At 40.8% G+C, this 19,693-nt stretch overlaps 1 protein-coding gene and 1 long non-coding RNA gene across 9 annotated transcripts in view; one reads left to right on the plus strand and one right to left on the minus strand.

Moving 5' to 3' along the window:
• DNM3 (dynamin 3) overlaps window positions 1-19,693 on the plus strand; it is a 545,518-nt gene that overhangs the window by 513,978 nt on the left and 11,847 nt on the right. For 5 of the 8 annotated variants that reach the window (XM_041753175.1, XM_041753153.1, XM_041753160.1 and 2 more), the window contains 2 exons: window positions 282-508; window positions 1,190-1,447. In XM_041753175.1, the coding sequence (XP_041609109.1) occupies window positions 282-508; window positions 1,190-1,447 (485 nt within the window). Of the gene's footprint in view, window positions 1-281; window positions 509-1,189; window positions 1,448-6,204; window positions 6,577-19,693 lie in introns of those variants that run through there. The other 3 variants (XM_041753182.1, XM_041753207.1, XM_041753200.1) reach the window with 2 other exon arrangements.
• LOC121489842 overlaps window positions 1-19,693 on the minus strand; it is a 38,543-nt gene that overhangs the window by 12,117 nt on the left and 6,733 nt on the right. The gene's annotated exons all lie outside the window — the stretch shown is intronic.

Raw genomic sequence — 19,693 nt, forward strand, 5'->3', positions numbered from 1 at the left:
TAGCAAGATTTAGTCCTTTCAACTAATCTAGGTTTTCCTTTAGTCCACAGCCATAAGACAGAGGGGAAGACTGTTCCTGCCCTGGTACTGAGGATTGGGAGGACAATGGAGAAAATGAGAGTAAACAAATACGCATATATTGTACATCTTGCGTGCATGATGCATCCTGAACTTTTTCCCAGAGTGAAATGTTGCAGACTTGGTCCATGAGCTCTGAACCAGTTTATACCATTTGATCACTCATGTATTCCCATTTTTACTTTTCTGTGGTAACCTGACAGGTTAAAGATTTCATAAATTCAGAGCTCCTAGCACAGTTATATTCTTCAGAGGACCAAAATACTCTGATGGAGGAATCTGCTGAGCAGGCTCAGCGCCGGGATGAGATGCTTCGAATGTACCAAGCCCTTAAAGAAGCCCTTGTGATCATCGGTGACATCAACACTGCCACCACTTTCACCCCTGCACCGCCTCCGGTGGATGACTCCTGGATACAGCATTCCCGCAGGTAGGAAAATAGCACCACGTCACCTGAGGCCTGCCAAGCTTGTCCGGGATCATTTTATGAGTGTGCTTCCCTAAACCAATATGAACCAAAAGATTAAAGAGAAAGAAAGATATTTAAGTTCAGGAGTGAGAGAGAAGGTCAGATTATCTCCGCTCCCTTCAAAAACAAACAATATATCCTTACAATGGAATGTTATTCAGTCATCAAAATGAGTAAGACAGTTCTATACTGAAGTGAAGAGACAGCCAAGTTAATGTGAAGCTTTAAAAAAAAAAAGTAAGTTGTAGAATGTTATGTTCTAATATGTACAAAACAAGAGCTTATATATAGAGAATATTGTGTTGTGTCATAGAATATAGTTGAAAAGGATACATAGTTTCCTGTGTACTGGTTGCCTCCACAGAGAGAATGGTTGGGGGGGGGGATGTCCTTTCCATCATTTACCCTTTTATACCTTTAAAAATATATATATTTAAGTAATCTCTACACCCAAGATGAGCTCACACCCACCACCCCAAGATCAACAGCCCCGGCTCCTCCCTTTTACAAGTTGCACTGTTCCTAAAACGGATCTGAGTTCCTCAATCAGAAAAAAAAAGACTTTTTACAAAGCAGCCAGGAAGCCTCAAAATGTTTTTTTGAAGATGACTCCAAACTGAAATGGATCTCGTCTGTCCCCAGGTCACCCCCTCCGAGCCCCACGACCCAGAGGCGGCCGACCCTGAGCGCTCCCCTCCCGCGGCCCGCCTCTGGCCGAGGGCCTGCGCCGGCCATCCCCTCGCCCGGACCCCACTCGGGGGCACCCCCAGTGCCCTTCAGGCCCGGCCCGCTACCCCCTTTCCCCAGCAGCAGCAGCAGTGGCAGTGGCAGCAGCGACTGGTTCGGAGCGCCCCCACAAGTCCCCTCCAGGCCCACGAGGGCCCCACCCAGTGTCCCCAGGTAAGTGCACTGCCCCCTACGCAGGCTAGGGGGACGCTCTTTGGTTCTCTTCTGCTAGCCTAACAGACAGACCTTATTCAGATAAGAAAATTGCAAAGATATTTTCATACACATTTGCAGTTTTCACCCAGGAGGGGTATCATGGGAAAACCGTGAAGCCTGTGACACCATTTAAACACCAATATGTGGTCCAGACCTCTCCTCTATCAACTGGCACAAACTAAGTGGGACCATAGGAAACTGGGTCCAAATGAATGACATTTGGGCAGCTGTTTGTATAATTTGAGAGAGAGCTTTGAAAGGAAAAAAAGAGCCATGGCTGGGTTATTGCAAGCTGTGTGCTCCATAGGTCATGAGAGTATCAAGAGCTAAGGCCTCGCCTTCTCTATTACCAATGGAATTCCAGAAAACCACTCACTTCAAGGAATATTATCCATTTGCCCCCTGAACTATAACCCTTAAACCCAGTATTATTAACTTTAATGTAGTCTAAGTAAAAACTGGGCTGATCAGTTTGCAATATATTAAAAAGAAAAAAAGCTATGCAGAGAAATTTTAACATAGACATGATGATTGCTATGTGCAGTCACTAATCATATATGAGATGGAACATCATACATTTGAATTAATACATCTTGGCACGGGTAAGGAGATTTTCCAGGCTTACTTGTGAAACAAAATGGTGAATAAATGAAACTTGAAACATGTATATAGTTGAAGCTATATCCTCATTTGTACATTTATAGTCAAACATGTACAATGTGTATAATTAGAGATTTTAAAAATAGAAGGAATTAGAGGTTTTTTTTCTCAAGATCAGAAACTTTAAAAGAAAACTAGCTCATACAGAAATTTAATTGTTTAAAACATTCAATTCAGACTATTATAATATTTGTATGCTTTATGAAGGAAAACCTTACTATGCGTGTACCATAAAAGAGAAGTGACTTCCTCCCACCCACGAAGCCTGAGTCACCTCACTCTCTGATTACGGGGCTTACATTTATTTTGATCTTCAGGCTGTTGGGTGTAGTGAGGAGAAGGGGCATCTTAAACTAGTAAACAAAGGATGGTGTAGCAGGAACAGCAGGGGATGTGGAATCAGAAGACCTGGTTTGCCACAGACCTTGCACAACTCATTAAACTCTGAGCTAGGGTTTCCTCATCTATGAAATAGGAACAATTTGAAAAAGATTGTTGCCCAAATCATATGTAATGAGCCTGATAAACTGTAAAGCACTGTGGTCGTTAGGGTTATCATCACTTTGGTCCTAATCAAAAAGGATAATGTACTCTCAAACCCGTATTTTTTTTTCCTCTAAAAATAAGGTCCAGCTTATACTTCATTTGGAACGGAGCTAAATTTCTAGTAATAGTAGTAAAAGTAATAGCTAATATTTATTGTGCTCTCAATGTATGCTGGGCACTATTCTAGGTGCTTTGAACGTACATTTTTGTTTACTGCTCCACCCAACCCAACCACCCAAAAGGATAGGTTATTATACATTTTACAGATGAAGCCCAGAGGTTTAAGCGATTGGCCCAAGACTGCTCAACCAGACCCTAATGGAGCTGGGCTTTAATCCCAAGCAGTCTGACTCCAGAACCCAGTCTTCCAACCACAATACTAGGGTTTCTCAACCTTGGCACTGTTGCCATTTGGGGGGGGGGGCACTTGTCCCGTGCATTTTAGTATGTTTAGCAGCATCCGGGCCTCTACCCACTGGATTTCCAGTCATACTCCCCCAGTTGTGAGTACTAAAAACATCTTGACATTGCTAGTGTGTTTGGGGAGGTGAGGAGTGGGGTGTAAAATCCCCCTCCCCTTGAGGATCACCACACTACATTATTGCAAAGATTTTTCCCTCCATGTAAAAAATAAATAAATAAATGTCAGTGTTGAGCCTCACTGCGAGCAAGGTTAAATTATTGTTTTAGGAAATTTCAGACTGACTGGGAAAGTATCTGTTATTGTGCCAGGAAGGTGTGGAGACCACTGGGGGGCAGGGTGGGGTGTTGAGAGTGGGAAGGCAGGAGTCCGAAACAGGAGCCTCAAAGTCGGCTGTTTTGTCTGTTTAGCTATAAGAAGGAACCAAAGCAACCTGGTGGTGCCTTTCCTCGGGAATGAACATGCATGTCTTTGTTTGCTCGCTTGGCTGCTTTACCTCTTTGTTTCAGATAAGCTGGCTTGCCAATCCCTTTCAGAGATACTGCTGAATGCTAAACTGATTTGTTAGGCGGGATGGAGTCACCCTTTCCAAGCTCACACACGGAAAGAAGGTAGCCAGCAGGAATCGGAAGCTCCAGCTCTAGCTAGAGAAGGGGAACCGCAGGTTTAATGCATCTGTGTTGGGGAATTTATAGGACAACGGTTATGTTATTCAAAACTTCTAGAATATTCTCAACTTGGAGCCAGCCCTAACTTGCCCTGGCCTTGCAAAGAGTCTCAAATGTAAAACAGAAATGAGCCTTCAGAGTAAAAGAGGAAGGAAGGTTGGTTTTTGTGCTGAGCCTTCAAGTTTTAGCGCCAGCCAGTTCAGTGCAACGGGAGGGAAACCCCTCTTGGGGGGGGGGGGGGGTCACCTGAGAGAGACCCAGAGAGACTCTGTCAGGATCCTTATGCCTATTAAAGTTTAGCTTTAGATGAAGAATTCTGACCACATAAAGTCTGTTTTTAATAAAAGCCAGAGCAGGAATCCTACCAAATGCAAGCCAGAAATGGGGTTTAAGATTTCAAAAAAAAAAAAAAAGAAAGAAAGAAAGAAAGAAAGAAAGAAAGAAAGAAAAGAAAAAGAAAGAAAAAAGAAAAAGGAAACAAAGAAAGAAAAGAGAAAAAGAAAGACAAAGATGAAAAAAGAAAGAAAAAAGTTGAGGGGAAGCTCTTATTGAAACTTCACCTTGTTCTGTTTATTTATATATTCTCTTTTCCCTCTTTCCCACTCTGATTTGCCTCCATTTTCTCTATTAAAAACTGAGAAAAAAAAAAAGGTTGAAATGCCATTATCCATCATCTCCAGGAAAACAACCCATAGCTTTCCGAGAAGGAAGTTTGAATTTTTTTTTTTCCTAGCCTCTTTACTTTCTTAAGGGCCCTTTCTCCTCTTTTATCTGAAACCAGAAACTCCTAACGTGACAAGACAGTACAAGCCGTGTCCCGCCGGCTCCCTGTTGGGCTTTAATATTACAGAGGCAATAACGGAACTTTTAGAGGCAAAATATTCTACATCCGGCATGTGCCTGTACAGAGTTTTCTTCCGGATAATTTTCGACTTCATTAGCAAGTTATGATTTTGACGTTAGGAGCATATACACCTTTATTTTAACCCTACTCAGATGTAATGAAAGCACTTGCTACTGGACAGAGACCATGAGCGTTCGGGTGTGTTGGTTTTTTTAAAAATTATTTTTATTATATCTTTCCATTCCACTCCTAAAGGAAGAGGAAGGAGAGGGGCGGGTGGGGTCGTTTTCGGCCCAGCTTTTCTCAGCCGCTCAAGCTGTTCTGGTTTCTGTGCTCCGAGCCTGCCTTCGGTGAGGGAGCTGGAAATGCTGCAAACGACATGCCTGTTTAATTAGTCCCACCTGAGCTCGGGGAGCATCTCTATCCCAAAGAGACTCACCAGTGGGGATGCTTCTGTCATTAGTGAGTTGAGTGTACACAAATCTGATTTGTGGAACGTTGTCTATTGCCAGAATATCTGGCTTGCCCCCTCCCCTCTCGCCCCACTCAGCTTCTCTGAAGGGGCGAAAACCCAGTTTGAAAATCCCAGCCAGTTGCGTTCCTGTTTAGCAAGATGATCTGAAACAGACATTACCACTTCTTTAGGGGCCCCGGTCTTCTTACTTGAAGATCCTAATCTTCATCAAATATTAACTTTAGGGCTGATGTAGCTATTTTCGGTTACGGCTTCTTAAAATTAGTTAATTGGGAATCACAGCCTTTGACATTAACAGAACAAATTAACTGAATCAGAGTGTGTTTTTCCTGGCAACAGCTGATTCTGGCATTATTTTACTCATTTGTCTTCTCCCCTTTCCCTGGACTAAGCTATTTTGCAACGGTCAAAAGGGGATAAGGGTGGGAGGAAGGGTCCCTATCCAAGGAAAAGCAAACTCCATTTACCTCATCACGCAATCCTCTATTAAAAAAAAAAAAAAAAAACTAAAAACTAAAAAACTGAAGTACTTTTTTTTAACCACCCTTGTCACCAAGTCTGATGGTGTCTTTTAAAAATGGCAAAACTGAATCATAGGAAAGGATTTAGCTTTTACTCCAGCTCATCCACATGACAGAAACACAAGATGGAAACCAAGAAATGCTCCATTGACTCTCTGGTGAGCCCAATAGTGAAGCTGACATCTCGTGCTCCACGACAGCCCTGGAGCATCATCAAGATTATCACAGGGTTTCCCACTTATGCCCATTCTGTGACTTACTCATTTTCCCTGACTTTACATGGCGCACTTTGAGAGTCTCATCACAGTCCCACGGTCTCAGTAATTTACTGCAAAGCCAACCATGGCAAAAGTTACAGAAATCTCTCTCCATAAAGAGATAATTGGTGCACTCTTGGTCTTGTCTTTAAGGAGGTAAAAACCATTTGGTTCTCTTTATAATTGAATCTTGTTTTACATGTTTGACCTTGATACACTGCTATGCTGTATCTCTTTTCCGTATTTTATATGTTGATCTAATGGACATTAACACAGAATCCCTTTAACTTAGGGATAAGTTCTCCTTGTTTTGTTTTTTTCAGCCAGTCCCCCAAATTTTGAGTAAGGACATACCCACGATTCTTATAAGTTTGTCTTTGCATCCCTCACATGAAGGTTTGGTGCCATGAAGGATGAAGCTGCTGAGTCTTGAAGTCATGGGTTCAGGGTACACGGACAATTAAGCGACTTTTGTGACTAGCCTGTGTCTGATTCTCCTGAAATCATGTCCTGGAAACATCCTGACTTACTCCCTCCTCAAGAGCCCTCTAAAAGTATGACTTCTTTTAGCAACTGAGTGTCATTTGGACAAGTGATGAATTCGTCTTGTGATTTCTGATTTCAGCCATGAGTTTTTTCTTTTCCTCACTGTCCTTCCCCTTTAAAAAACAAATAAATAAATTTATGATTAGGTATTCTGATTTTTCAGGAAACGGTTTTTATTTTTAGTGACTGGATTTAAAAGTCATGGAGAGATTTTTTTTTTCTTTTTTTTAGTATAAATGCCAAGAGTGGAAACAACTTTGAGGTGTTCTTTCTGATTCTTAGCATTATTTAAGGCAATTTTGTGAGACTGCTGTGTTATAAAATTTGTTACTGAAATCCCAAATGCAATTAATAATTTGTTGCAGGTTCAACATGAGTTGAAAATATGATGCTTCATATATTTTAATGAAAATAGAAATTTGGCCATAAACTGTTCACTAAAGAAAATATTCAATTTAATTTAAGCCCTTCAGTTAAATATCCCATCAAAATCACTCAAATTCCACAATCTGTAACATAATATTTCACTGAGGTGAATCGATGGTTAATGACAAGAGTTTTTCATTTTGCAGTCTTGGTTTCCATCTGGTTTAAGTGAAGGTAAAATTAGTCTGGTGGTTTCCTTCTTGGGTCTAGAAAACTTGAGTCTACTTTACACAAACATCTCCATCCTGCCACAGTGCGGAATGACTGGCAGTCTGTTCAGGTGAGACCCAGGAACAGAACTACAAGTGTTCTGAAGGTCAGAATTTGGGACTTTTGCAGATGTGTCAAGGTAGACTTCAGATTGCCTTTCTGCTTTCAATGTGTCCCTTATCTCACTTTTCCAAATATCTGAGGCTGAGGGGATGATAGAAGAAAAAGAAAATGAGAAAGGATCTACATACGACCAAGTCCAAGCAACCAGAAATGCAGACAGGCGGCAGGCAGCCGTAAATATAACAGTATGCTACTCCTAGCCCAGTGGTAACTGGCATTAAGTTAACCAAATACAACTGCTTCCACATCCCGTGACAAATAATAGCAAATAGTTCTGTCATTGTTCTCTCTGGGGTTCTAAATTGCTAAGCTTCAGCCATTGCAAGGAAAGCCTTTCTGAGTTTCAGGATACCCAGCCCTGCCCTGGGTCTCACCTGATTGATGAAGACAGCCAAGACGGGAGTCTGGCACGAGAGCCACTGACCAGTGAAAAATGCACAGTAAATGCTTATTATTCTTTCTGTGGCCAGTCAGCAGCAAACTGTCACCAGTTGGAATCTGCTGAATGTTCCTATATACAAGTTGATGTCAGCTCAAAAGGAAAAGAAACAAAGAGAAAGGAAAGGAGAAGAGAAGTGAATCCCGCCCAGTGTAAGCAGACAGACACACGGGCTAGTACTTCCCTTTCATCGTCGCCTTCTTTTGTCTCCTTTGCTATAAGAAAAGAATGATTTTACAGAGAAAACCTTGACATGCAGACAGTGTTGGTTAGATGGCACATTTTTTAGTGACTTTGGAGATTCATAGCACAATGTGATGCGTGGCTCTTCCACCTCCAAATTTTATCCAAGCAGCACGCTCCGAGAAGCTGCTGGGCGCTTCTTCCTTCCCTGTGACTTACCAGCTACTGTGAAAGAAGCGAAATTCAGCTTACTGGAGTGGTTCTGGCCGATAAACAGCCAGGAAATTAAACATGAAATTGTAAATGTCACCTCTTTCACTCAGAACGGGCCCTAAATGCTTACCTCCAGCAATATGAGAAAGGAGAGGAGGATTTAGCTGAGGGTTTGATGGCTTTTGTCTGCTTGTCATAACTTTATTGCCGCTTAGACGTAGAATTTTTAAATGCCCAACATTGAGATCCTTTAGCTTACTAGAGCCAACATATTGTAACCATTGTCTGGGGGAACCTCTGAATCTAAACACATATTTACACCCTTTAGTTGCCAAATGAAATCCATCTGGCTTACTTAATGCTGTTGCCAAAAGAATATTACACTTTTGGTCTGGCCAGTATTTTTAAGTGCAGGGGAAGGGGGGTTGGCATTGGAAGGACATTGAGTTTGAGAGATTCTGCAGGTGTATTGACACCATATTACCTGTATTTCAATGAAAGTTTAGATCACTTGGCGACTCTGATCAAAACTAGGAGAATTTCTACCTAGGGCAAAGTCTAAAGCCACAAGGTATTAGGCAGCCTCATCGTGTGGTGTGGTACTTTCTTTTCCTTTTGGCTGCTTTTCAGGCAACAGAGCCACATGATAGGCAAAACCACAAATAGCAAGTGCTCTAATTTCTGGAATTATTTTTTTAACAATTCCCATAAACACTAGGAAATGTCCATTCCTGCATTCCAGCCAAAACGATCAGCTCATATGAACTGAGAAAGGACACATTCCATCCAAGGATCAAAAAAAAAAAAAAATGCTAATCAAAATGGCAGATGGCAAAATCCTCCTTCACTCATAGTCAGTGGCAATGCTGGGCCTTCTTGACTTCCATTGTTCAGACACAAGGAGAGTTCCATATCTCCATAAAGTCAACATTTTCCCCTATTGAGATTAGTTAAAATGCTGAAAAATAGGCTAAGGTGTGAATACTGGGAACCCAGTAAATGTGCAAGTTGATACGAAGTTTAGCAATAAGTTACATTCCATCCCTGCTTTGTTTGTGGAAGGGCTGAGGAAGCAACAGAGAGGGAGAATGATGTGAAGGCCTGGAAAACCACAAACTAGATGCACTGCCACACGGGCATCCCCAGGCTTCTGTGGCAGTTTCGAGAACCGAGAGGAAGTGAGAGGTGTTGAGAAGGTGGCCTCGGGTGGTTTTGAATATGATCTGGGAAATGATTTTATTTTACAATTCAAGTATACCAGTCGCCTCCACCATGTAAATATTACCTATTTTTAGTTTCAGATGTGCATGAGGCAGCATTATCGACACTTCTCTTGGTCAGTATATATCACACTGATCTATAATGAGACCGCTTAGGAGGGTAGATGAGGAAGACTTTGTAGCCCAGAAAGTCTAAAATGAAATTATTTCACTGGGGAATGATATTTATATACGATATATTCTGTATCATGTGTATTTTTTTAAGTTTATATTAGGATTGTTCTCAAAGCCAATTTTAAGAGTGAATGAATTTTTTCCTTCAAATAAATCTACCCTTAGCATCACATTCAAGGGACTTTGCCAGAAAGTCTATACACTGCTCCACCTTTAGACCACCATTTACGGAGGAAAAGCTATAAAACCTGGGGAAAACATCTACTTATTTTTAAATCAACTAGAACTTCTTTTTGCTTCGTGGTAGTGTTGGAAAATATTTTAATAACTAAAATAATAAAACTTCATGTGAGGCAAATTCTACCTTAATTATTGCCTCTTGGGGTGGAAAATTAAGGAAACATTAGTAAATGTGTTAACTAGAGAAACCACTGCAGTAATTTCCCTCCACATATCTGGATCCGAAGTCAAAATAAAATCCATGCTACACATATTATTTGAAAGAAAGCAAACTTGTCGTTTTAGGTCAACAAAAGTAGTATCAGAGCACTTGGGACTGAAATTAGTGGACCCCAGAAATCCAGTGACTCATCAGACTTCGATTAACTTACTTAAATGCCCTATCGTTCAGTTTAGGAATCTGTAGTGAGGGATGTTGCTATGATTGCTTGATTTGTTTTAATATTTCAAACACTCCGCATTTACCCCCCCCCTTAGCATCCTACTACTTGAAAACTATTTATATTTAAAACTCATTTTAAAGCACAGTATCTTTGAATAAGCATGTTGAAATAGTGTTTTCCTCTGTGCTTGAAACTTTAGTGTATGACTGACCACATCTTTTAAATTTCCTTCTTTTATGCTATACCTGACTCCTCCAACCCAGGACCTTTTCTCCACATGTAGCTATTCAGTATACATCATGCATTCACAACCCTCTAGGTGACCAAATGACCTATTCATGCCACTAGCCATTGCTACTTTGTTGTTCCAAAGTCCCCTGGCCTGTTGAGCAAGGAGAAAATATTCTTGAGGGTTACAAGGTATCTTGGTAATTTATAAATACTTTCATAATCTCCATAGACTGTTGAGCTTTCAGTTAAAATGTTATTTTTATCATTAAAGTTTGCTTTTCTCTTTTTTTTTTCCTATGGATTTCAGGTTACTTATTAAATGTGCATTTTGAGATGTAAGAATATGTGGCCAGAATAACAAAGGTAGCTCTGACCACTGTCTCCAGAGAGCAATATATTAAATCGGGAGAGCAGGGTTTTAGAACAATTTCTCTTTACCACATTCTCATTGCACTCTCACTTTGTACCCTAGTCCTGAGTCCCTTTGTCTCCGGAGGGCCCTCCATTCAACAGTCATCGTTCAGTCACTTAGTCAGACACCTGCCTCCTGCCTGTGTTTGGCAGGCCAGCAGGATGAGGAAATAATCAGAAGAAAATGTTCTGGTTCTTTGACCTCATCCACATACAACATTATCCAAAACCATTTTCTGTGAGTGAGGACAGAGTGGCTCTGAGATCCCTTGGTCTAACATTCTGCAGGAATGTGGAGGAACAAAACTAACTTTTCTGATCCCTTCTAAGATAACGGAAATAGAAATGATGTCGGCCTCTGCCTGTCATTTCGGTGATGTTTACAGACAGACGTATGTAGACATGTAAGCCTTTCACTGGTAAACATTTTGGCTTGACTTTCTCCTAGCCCAACTGTCTTCTTAAGCACAGCTCCCCATGGCCATCGCAGCAGTGTTTTCCTGAAAGCATATTTTGTGAACTATTTCTCCAGGATGATGGCAGTTTCCTTAAGGCAGATGCCTAAAAGACATATGGTTTTCATAGATTTTTCCGTCTAGACTAGCTTTATTTAGTGACTTTTGGTCTGAATTGGTCTAGTTAAAGTTTCTGTAGAAGCTTGTATAAAAATTTAAAATGTGGGCATACCATTAAGGTGTAAAACAAAAAGTTTGACTTCTTATTGGCAATAGATTAAAAGGGATTGGTTGCAAGTTTCCTTCAGGTTAAGTAATTCTGACCATCCTGTATGCCCACTCGTCCATTCCACTCCCACAACACTGTCCAAAATGGAAAGGCTTACCCCCAAATCCTATAACTGTTATATTCATATACTTCCCAATGTTTTCCTGAGTAAATTCTTTGTTTCCAGTTGATGTGTGTGTGCGTGTGTGTTAGAAAGCTATAATTCTTTCTGCAGACTCTTTACATGGCCCAGGGGACATATGATTCCTTGCCCTTTTAGCACCAATTTTTACAAAGAGAGCATTTCCCTCATTTTAGAAAAGCACCCATCAAGCCACTGAGTGAAGGAGAGGGAGCATTTGGGAATTTTTGTAGTGCTGCCAACCGCTGAGAAAAAAAATCCATTTTTAAATGCAGTGCTGGAGCCAGTGTCCCAGACTCGTGTAGAGACAGTATGACACTGTAGGAGGAAAAGAATGGCTTCTAGACCTGTCTCAAAGTCGGCCTTTTGCTCTTACTTTTGTAAGAGCTAACTGCCACAGCTCCAATCCCAGTTTAGCTCCATCAGAACAAGGAGGTTCATGGAAGGTGGCACTGGGGGTGGGGAAGGGGGGGTGTTGGTGCTTCGGCCTCGGCCAGGATCGTCACCTGCCTGCGCACTGACCATTTAATTGGACTTTAGTCACATGTTTGTCCACCGACATGGCAGCTTGCAAGGCACAACTGCTTCTCTGTTTTCTTGTGTTTGCATTAAACTTTTTTGTTTTTAAACTTTGAGCTCTGAGACATGTTAGAGCTCCTCCTGCTGGATTTCTTTTTCTTTCTTTCTTTCTTTACTTTTTTTTTTTTTTTTTTTTTAATCACTGGGATTGTAATTAGTACATGGTAACTCTTTGTCTCCATTTTTGCCACTTGGACTGAGAGACATAAGTGGCCAGAGGAATACCACGTGGTACATTTCAAACTGGCCTTTGAATTCCCCAGGTATCACAGGCAGAAATGAAACATTGGTGCAACATAAATCTTCTCTTAAGTCTTCAAATTCTTCCGTCTCTATGTGTTGTTGGTGTTGTTATTGTTGTTGTTGTTACTAAAATAAAAGGCATTGGAAAGTGAAATTTGCCATCAAGATTTCTAGTTACATGTTTGCTCTGTCTGAGGTAAGACCCCAAGTCAGATACTCACACCTGCAAGGTTCCTGCTTTCTACCAGAGAGGGGTAAAGAGTCTTTTCTGTCTTTCTAAACCAGAAATGAATGTTACAGCTCTGTGTAGACCTTCGAAGGGTCGTCTTTTCCCTCCCCATCCTTGCCCCCTTGTCTTCTTCCCACTGACTCGAGATGACAGAGGAATGTGCATCTCAGAAGTGGACGTTGCCTCTCCCAGTAGCTGGTTCTTAGCACCTCCTTCCCAACCTCTCCTCCTTCCCCCAAATGGCGGGGTTGGCCAACCCCTGTCCCTGGTGCCTGAGCTGGGAATGAGGGGAAGGGCAGACAGAAGAGGACAGAAGAAGATGAAGAGGGTTAGAAATAGTTGTCCCCCGCAACATCAATGGGACTAGGTTTCTACATCATGTAAGTTCTTGGAGATCTCTTTGGGAATTTCTCGAAAGAGAGAGGGAGAGAGAGAAGGGAGGGAGGAAGGGAGGAAAGAGAAAAAGGGAGAAAAATGGGGGGTGGGGAATCATCGGAAGGGACACTGCCTAGCTTCATTCACTAGCCACGTGCAGGTAAAGCTCTTTTCAAACCACATCCTTTCTCTCTGTACGCTTTTCTCACCATTGCATTCCTCTTACCTTCTGCTTTTTGCGTCTCTTTCCTCTTTCCCTCCATCCAGTTTATCTGTTATCAGTGATATAGTACAGAGACTAAAACATTTTTTAAAATCTCGAAAGCCGGGCTTTTGAGGAATCATATTTTAATATAACCCTAAACCCTGGAAGTTATCTGTTTTATGAATTAGGACTCAGTGCAAAACAAATAATTTTGTCACTTCTGATAAAGAACAAGACAACACTTGGTTTCTCAAACTGACAGCACTTTTTCCAGTTTTTTTTCCCTCACACATACTATTTCCTATTTCTGGACTGCCAGTCCCCTCAACTTCCCTTGTTTTCTGGAGGCCCTTCTGACCCCCTTCCAGTCCCAGGCTAAGACTCCAGGGGCCCCAGAAGCTCCTAGGCACAGTCCTGTCATTACCAACTATCGCACTGTCATCACAGTTTCTTGTCTCTCTCCCCATCTCGGAGAGACTCCCAGGCAGGGATCACGTCTCTGGACATCTGACTGTTAATACAGCATGTAGCACGTAAACAGGGCTTCTTAAGAGAATGAAAGAATACAAAATGAGTTGACATGCAGTGCTAAGTCGGAATTTCTTTTGGAATTAGCCCAATATTTAGTATATTTTAAGGACCAGTTTAAACACAAATACTCTATCTCGTTCTGTTCTATTGAGAAGCTTGCCTGGCCAAATGCTACTGTAAAACTCTGTATTTTACAAATCACCAACGGAGCAGACTTAATGTGGGCAAATCGTCCTTCAGGCTGCCTTTTTGCTGCAACCACAGAAGTGGAAAGATCTGTACCATCCCTGTGAATGAAATCCAAGTCAGATATTTAATATCATGTAAAGCAAATGTGGCAAGGGAGGTTATGTTACCATTTATCTCAGAGACTAATTTATACAGGATATTAGATGTTTGTATCATTGAATAACAATTGTGGACTGTTTTCCCCCTTATGTTCTTACTTCAAATTCTATCAACTGATTCATACTTTCCCAGTGACACATGTTATAAAGGCATGGGTTCATTTTCACAGGGGAAAGAAATGCTGGCTCTAACATGTAGCACGAATCATATTAGAGAATTCTTTAGACCCTTTAAGTAGACTCCAAGTCCTATGTTCTTTCCAACATCTACTGTAAATGATTCTTGGACAGTATCAGCTCATTTTCTTACTAAGCTGAGAAGGCCAAAAATATGCTGGATAGCAGCCTATGGTATTTTCAATAATAAATTACAAAATACTGTCTTCCATGTGGACCATATCCTGACCATTGTGGCATTTTTTTAAAACAGCCTCATAGCTTGTAGATATGTAAAATCTGTCTTGTTAATAAATGCTTAAAATAAGCGAAGCACAAACACAACTGTGTTTAAAATACTGCATCTTGTTATCTGATAGAGCAGACATTTGCAAGAGGAAGTCCTGGATCCTAGTCAGTTGCCATTCCATATCACCTAGCACCATGCTCCTGATTTGTCACTGGGTATCTGCATTCCTGTACACTGAACTACCGGTGGGGACGCTGCCCTCTGCAGGTGCTGTGGAAGACTAGGATAAGGAATAATCTGGGTTCTTAGGAAGTTTATAATGTCATTCAGGTGATAAACTGTGTGTAAACCCTATATACATGCTTTAAACTTTGAGAAATGATCCAAGGATTAACTAATTCAAGAGATTCGTGGACAAACAAGGCATTACTGTTCCCGAGAGGGAGATACTCTGGGCATCCCCCAAGCAAGCTTCCCGATGCCACCAGAGCCATTTTATTTATTAACTCTTTTAAAAAGATTTTATTATTTATTTTTTCATGAGAGACACAGAGAGGCAGAGACATAGGCAGAGGTCGAACAGGCTCCCTCTGGGGAGCCTGACACGGGACTCAGTCCCAGGACCCCAGGATCACGACCTGAGCCAAAGGCAGATGCTCAACCGCTGAGCCACCCAGGCGTCCCTACCAGAGCCATTTTTGCCTGGGTCTGCTTTAAAGACAAGTCCAACGGAGCCCAGTACGGAAGATGCTCTTTATGGTTTTAGAAAACTCAGAAGCAGTTTTTGTTTTAGTTCTATTTTGTTCTGTTTTCTAAGAAATTCACCAGATGTAGTTTTACTTCTTGTGGTTCAGTACACAGAACCCTTCATTAAAAAAATTTTTTTTACCTGTTTCATCAGTAAGATAAACAAGTTGGGCAAGTTGGTATCAGATCTTTGTGGCTTCTAGAAACCTGGGATGTATAACTCTCCCATCCTCCTAAAAGTAATTATATGTAATATGTAATTATATGTAAATTGAATTGTTGAGACAGATGTATTTTAAAGCCTCAATTATATTTAATAAGTAGAACTTGTGGTATAAGAGAAGCCTATTACATATCCGTTTTTATGCAAATACTACCCTGGTAGACAGATATCATTCCTCTAGATGTGTTCATCTTTATCTTTTTTGAGGGTTTTCTCTTCTTTTTTGTGTGTGTGGAGGAGTAAGTTCACCTAGCTAATTAGGTGGACTTCAGTCATACATACCCTTTCCAAAGATGAGAATTTGCAATTCATGTTTACAGATGCTTACTTTCCTTACTTACTGCCATTTTCATAAGCAAATACAAGTGTCCCTAAGCAAGTAGGGGGTGATGATTAACAAGAAAATTACCGGAGTATACTATCTTAGTTATTATAAAATAAACCTAAAACTGAGCTGACCCATGCTTAAGTCTAATTCCCAAATGTTTCAGAGTGTTTCTACAACCATTTCTTCACCCTTCTTAAGATTTTTTTCCCAGTACTTTCACTTTTTGCTTGTACTATATCTGGCAAGTGGTTTGAATTGCTAATAAAGCAAGCTCAAAATCACTTACTGTGCCTTAGAACAATGGTTTTCAAAACATGGTCCCAGGATCAGCAGCATCAGCAGCATCTGGGAACTTGCTAGAAATGTCTCACCCTATTAGAAACTCTGTGTGGTGCCCAGCAATCTGAGTTTTAACAGGTCCACCAGGGACTTATGATGCACGGTCCAATTTGAGAACCATTGCCTCAGAATGTGCTAATGTAGCTGTCCAATAGAAAGAATCCTGGAAAGGGAGCCATGAAATCTTGGTGTAAACATAGAAAAGGAAGGAGACTGAGCTACACAGATCTAGTCTGGCTCACACATTTACCAGTCTCATAATTCCCACTCTGACAGAGAATAAAGGCAGGGGCAGAAAGACCAAGCCATTTCAACAACCGGTGTTATGCTACCTGACAGCAAGAAACTAGAGAAACCCCACATGCTGATGCACCCCGCAAGCAGTTTGCCTGTAGAATTTTCTATATATTCTCTCTCTCTCTCTCTCTCTCTCTCTCACTATACATATACATATATATATATATATTCATATTCTCAACCCTACAATGATTGGCCTCACATCATAAATACTCAGAACCCGCTAACCTAAAACAGAACAGCTGAAGTTTTAATCCTTCCGTTCTTAGAAGAGAAGTGAAAGAGACAGTGAGACAAAATAATGCATTCTTCTCTCTTATCAGTAAAGCCAGGTTCTCCCTTTCAATGCCACCCACCTTGTGTGAGCATTGGATTTCCTTACAAAAATTGTCATTGTCCAAAAGACTGTAAAAGGTTCATCCCTGCAGCTACGAATGCAACTACAAGTATTACATCTCTCCCTTTGATTTGGAAGCAGAAACATGGCTCTTCTGTCCTAACCATAAACCGCCCACACACAACACAGTGTTTCAATAAACACTAAGTGATGCAAGATGCTCCATTTCAATGTAATGGGTTACTTAATGAAGCCCATCACTAAACAAAGTAACTGAGGAAAATTTGGTACAAAACAAATATCTTTGCCCAAAACAAACTGTCTTATGAGGTGAATGTCTTTGGAAACTCTTTGAATGGTTAGGAACTAGACCAATGAAATGAACTTTAACAGTAAACCTTAAATGTATTTCTGGTGTTGAAGTTGGCAAATACCATTGCTTATTAAGAAAATCACACAGAACAACTTAATGCTCCTCCTGAATTGCTTTCTAGTAGAATTTTATTATTTTAGAAATGAAATGATGCTCATTTTTTTTCCAGAAGGGTGGGGAGGGGGATCTTTCAGGATTTTTAATTACCAAGTTCGTATATGAGTTACTTTGACCTGAAACTGAGCATATTTTGTAGATGTCATAATTATTTTTGAGTGAACATGATAGAAATTTTGTCTTTCATTTTCTCATTCATTCACCACACAGGTGTGGGTGCCTATTTATTTTATTTTAGAGAGAGGGAGAGTGCATAAAAGTGAGGGGGGCAGAGGGAAAGGGAGAAAATATTAAGCAGACTCCATGCCCAGAGTGGAGCCAACATGGGGCTTGATCTCACCACTCTGAGATCATGACCGGGAGATCATGACCTGGACCGAAATTAAGAGTTGGTTGCTTAATCAACTGAGCCACCCAGACACCCCCACTAAGGGACACTTTTAAGAAGCTCATAATGGATAGATTCTCCCAATTTTATTTTTTTAAATAATTATTTATTGGAGAGAGAGAGAGAATACCTCACATGGAGCAGAGGGAGAGGCAGAGGGAGAGAAGTGGCTCCCCACTAAGTGGGGAGCTTGTTGCAGGGCTTGATCTGAGATCATGACCTGAAGAGAAATCAAGAGTTGGAGGTTTAACCATCCAGGGACCCCAGGGACCTTTCTCCTAATTTCTTTATTTAAAAAGGATGCCATGAGGAGCACCTGGGTGGCTCAGTTGGTCCAGACTCACATCATGGGGCTCCCTGCTTAGCCAGGAGTCTACTTAAGAATCTCTCTCTTCCTATACCCCTTCTCCCACTGGCATACTCCCAATTTCTCTCTCTCCCTCTCTCTCAAAAAAAAAAAGAGAGAGAGAGAGAGAGAGAGAGAGAGATATTAAGAGAGAGAAAGCATGTCATGAGCCCAAGATTATGCTAGTTTGGAGATATAGTGGTGAATAAGACAAACGAAAGTCCTGGCACAGAGCAGAAAGTTGCAATCCCCTAGTCTCCTGCCTTGCTTTCTTTCTGGACTTGCCCATTACCATCGTCCTTTTCTAGTTCCATCCGCATAGTCCAAAACTGGGGAGGAGGTTAATGAGGAGCAACTGTGCCATCATAGCATTTAAATCTCTCTCTTCTCTGTCCCCACCATTGAGCTCTGCCCTTCAATCTTCAGCACATAGTTTCTAGTTTCTTATAAATTCATTGTAACTATTGTCTTACATCTTCCAAGTTTTATATGTTGCAGTTAAAGTCACATTTGCCCCTGCTTTGACCACATTGTATTTTCAAGCTTCCAAACTATATTCTTAGAGTCTGAATTACAAAATTTTGCCTTTTCCACTTAAAATTGGGTACAATAGTAAAAACCACTTGTATACTTGTCTATCCCACTCATCTTCCATTCTAAATAGATTCTGAGCTTTTAAAAATGATTGCAGCATAATGTAGTTCACATAGTAGATGCTCAATAAATTATGTATGCCACATAAAAACTAGAAGGTGTGTTATAGATCATCTAGTCTGAGTCTCCGGTGCCTGTGAGGGGGAAACTGAGTCTTGGAGAACCTCAGGTGGTTAGTGACTATACAAATTGGCAGTTGGAGGCATCCACATCTTTTGACTTCTGATCTAGAACTCTTTCTGTGTAAACTCAATAATAGCATCTCATAAACACCTCAAAAATATTCCTGGCCCCAATGGATCTTTGATCTGGCCTATGCTCTAACCTGGCCAAGCATCTCTGTTTAGGCACTTTTCAGCCATTCATTTGTCCATTATTAATAAATATTTATTCACTGCCTTCTAATCTAATAATGTGATTACATTATACTAAATGCTGAATACACATAATAAATACAGAGTATATGGTCTTTGCTCTTAAGGAATCTACTGCAGGACATAGGCAATAATATAGTAAATACATAATCACAAACAGGGTCAAGTGCTATGAAATACACAAATATCATGAAGTGATTGGGGATGGGGTGGTTGGAAACTCTAGGATGGTCAGGAAGGGCTAAGGAATGACATTTCAGCCAAGAACCAAAGGATCAGAAGAGAACTCGGTTTGTATTCCTTTCTCTCTTGGCTACAGTCCTTGGTCCAAGCTATCATGTATGCATGAAACAATTTCCAACCCACCATGCCACATTGTACCCTGCCCCTCAATGAATTTGTTTTAAGATCTACTTAAAAAAAAAAAATCCAACCCAATATTGAATCTTCTGGTAGAGTTTCCTTCCTTCAAATTCCAAACTCTAGCCAACTCCTCCTCTCCCTCCACCCCGCCATAACTGCTTAATTCTAAGAATACATTTCTATGCATTATGTGACTATTTATCAAACTCGCTGAGGACAGGGGGCTTATTATTTAATGTTTATTCCAAACATTTATTAAAGAATTGAGCAAATACATTACAGGTAACATTTCCAAGGGTCAAAATCCTACATGTTGCTGTAGCTTTTTTTTTTCTTTTTTCTGCAAC

The sequence above is a fragment of the Vulpes lagopus genome, chromosome 1, assembly GCF_018345385.1.
Source record: "Vulpes lagopus strain Blue_001 chromosome 1, ASM1834538v1, whole genome shotgun sequence".
Lineage (NCBI taxonomy): Eukaryota > Metazoa > Chordata > Mammalia > Carnivora > Canidae > Vulpes > Vulpes lagopus.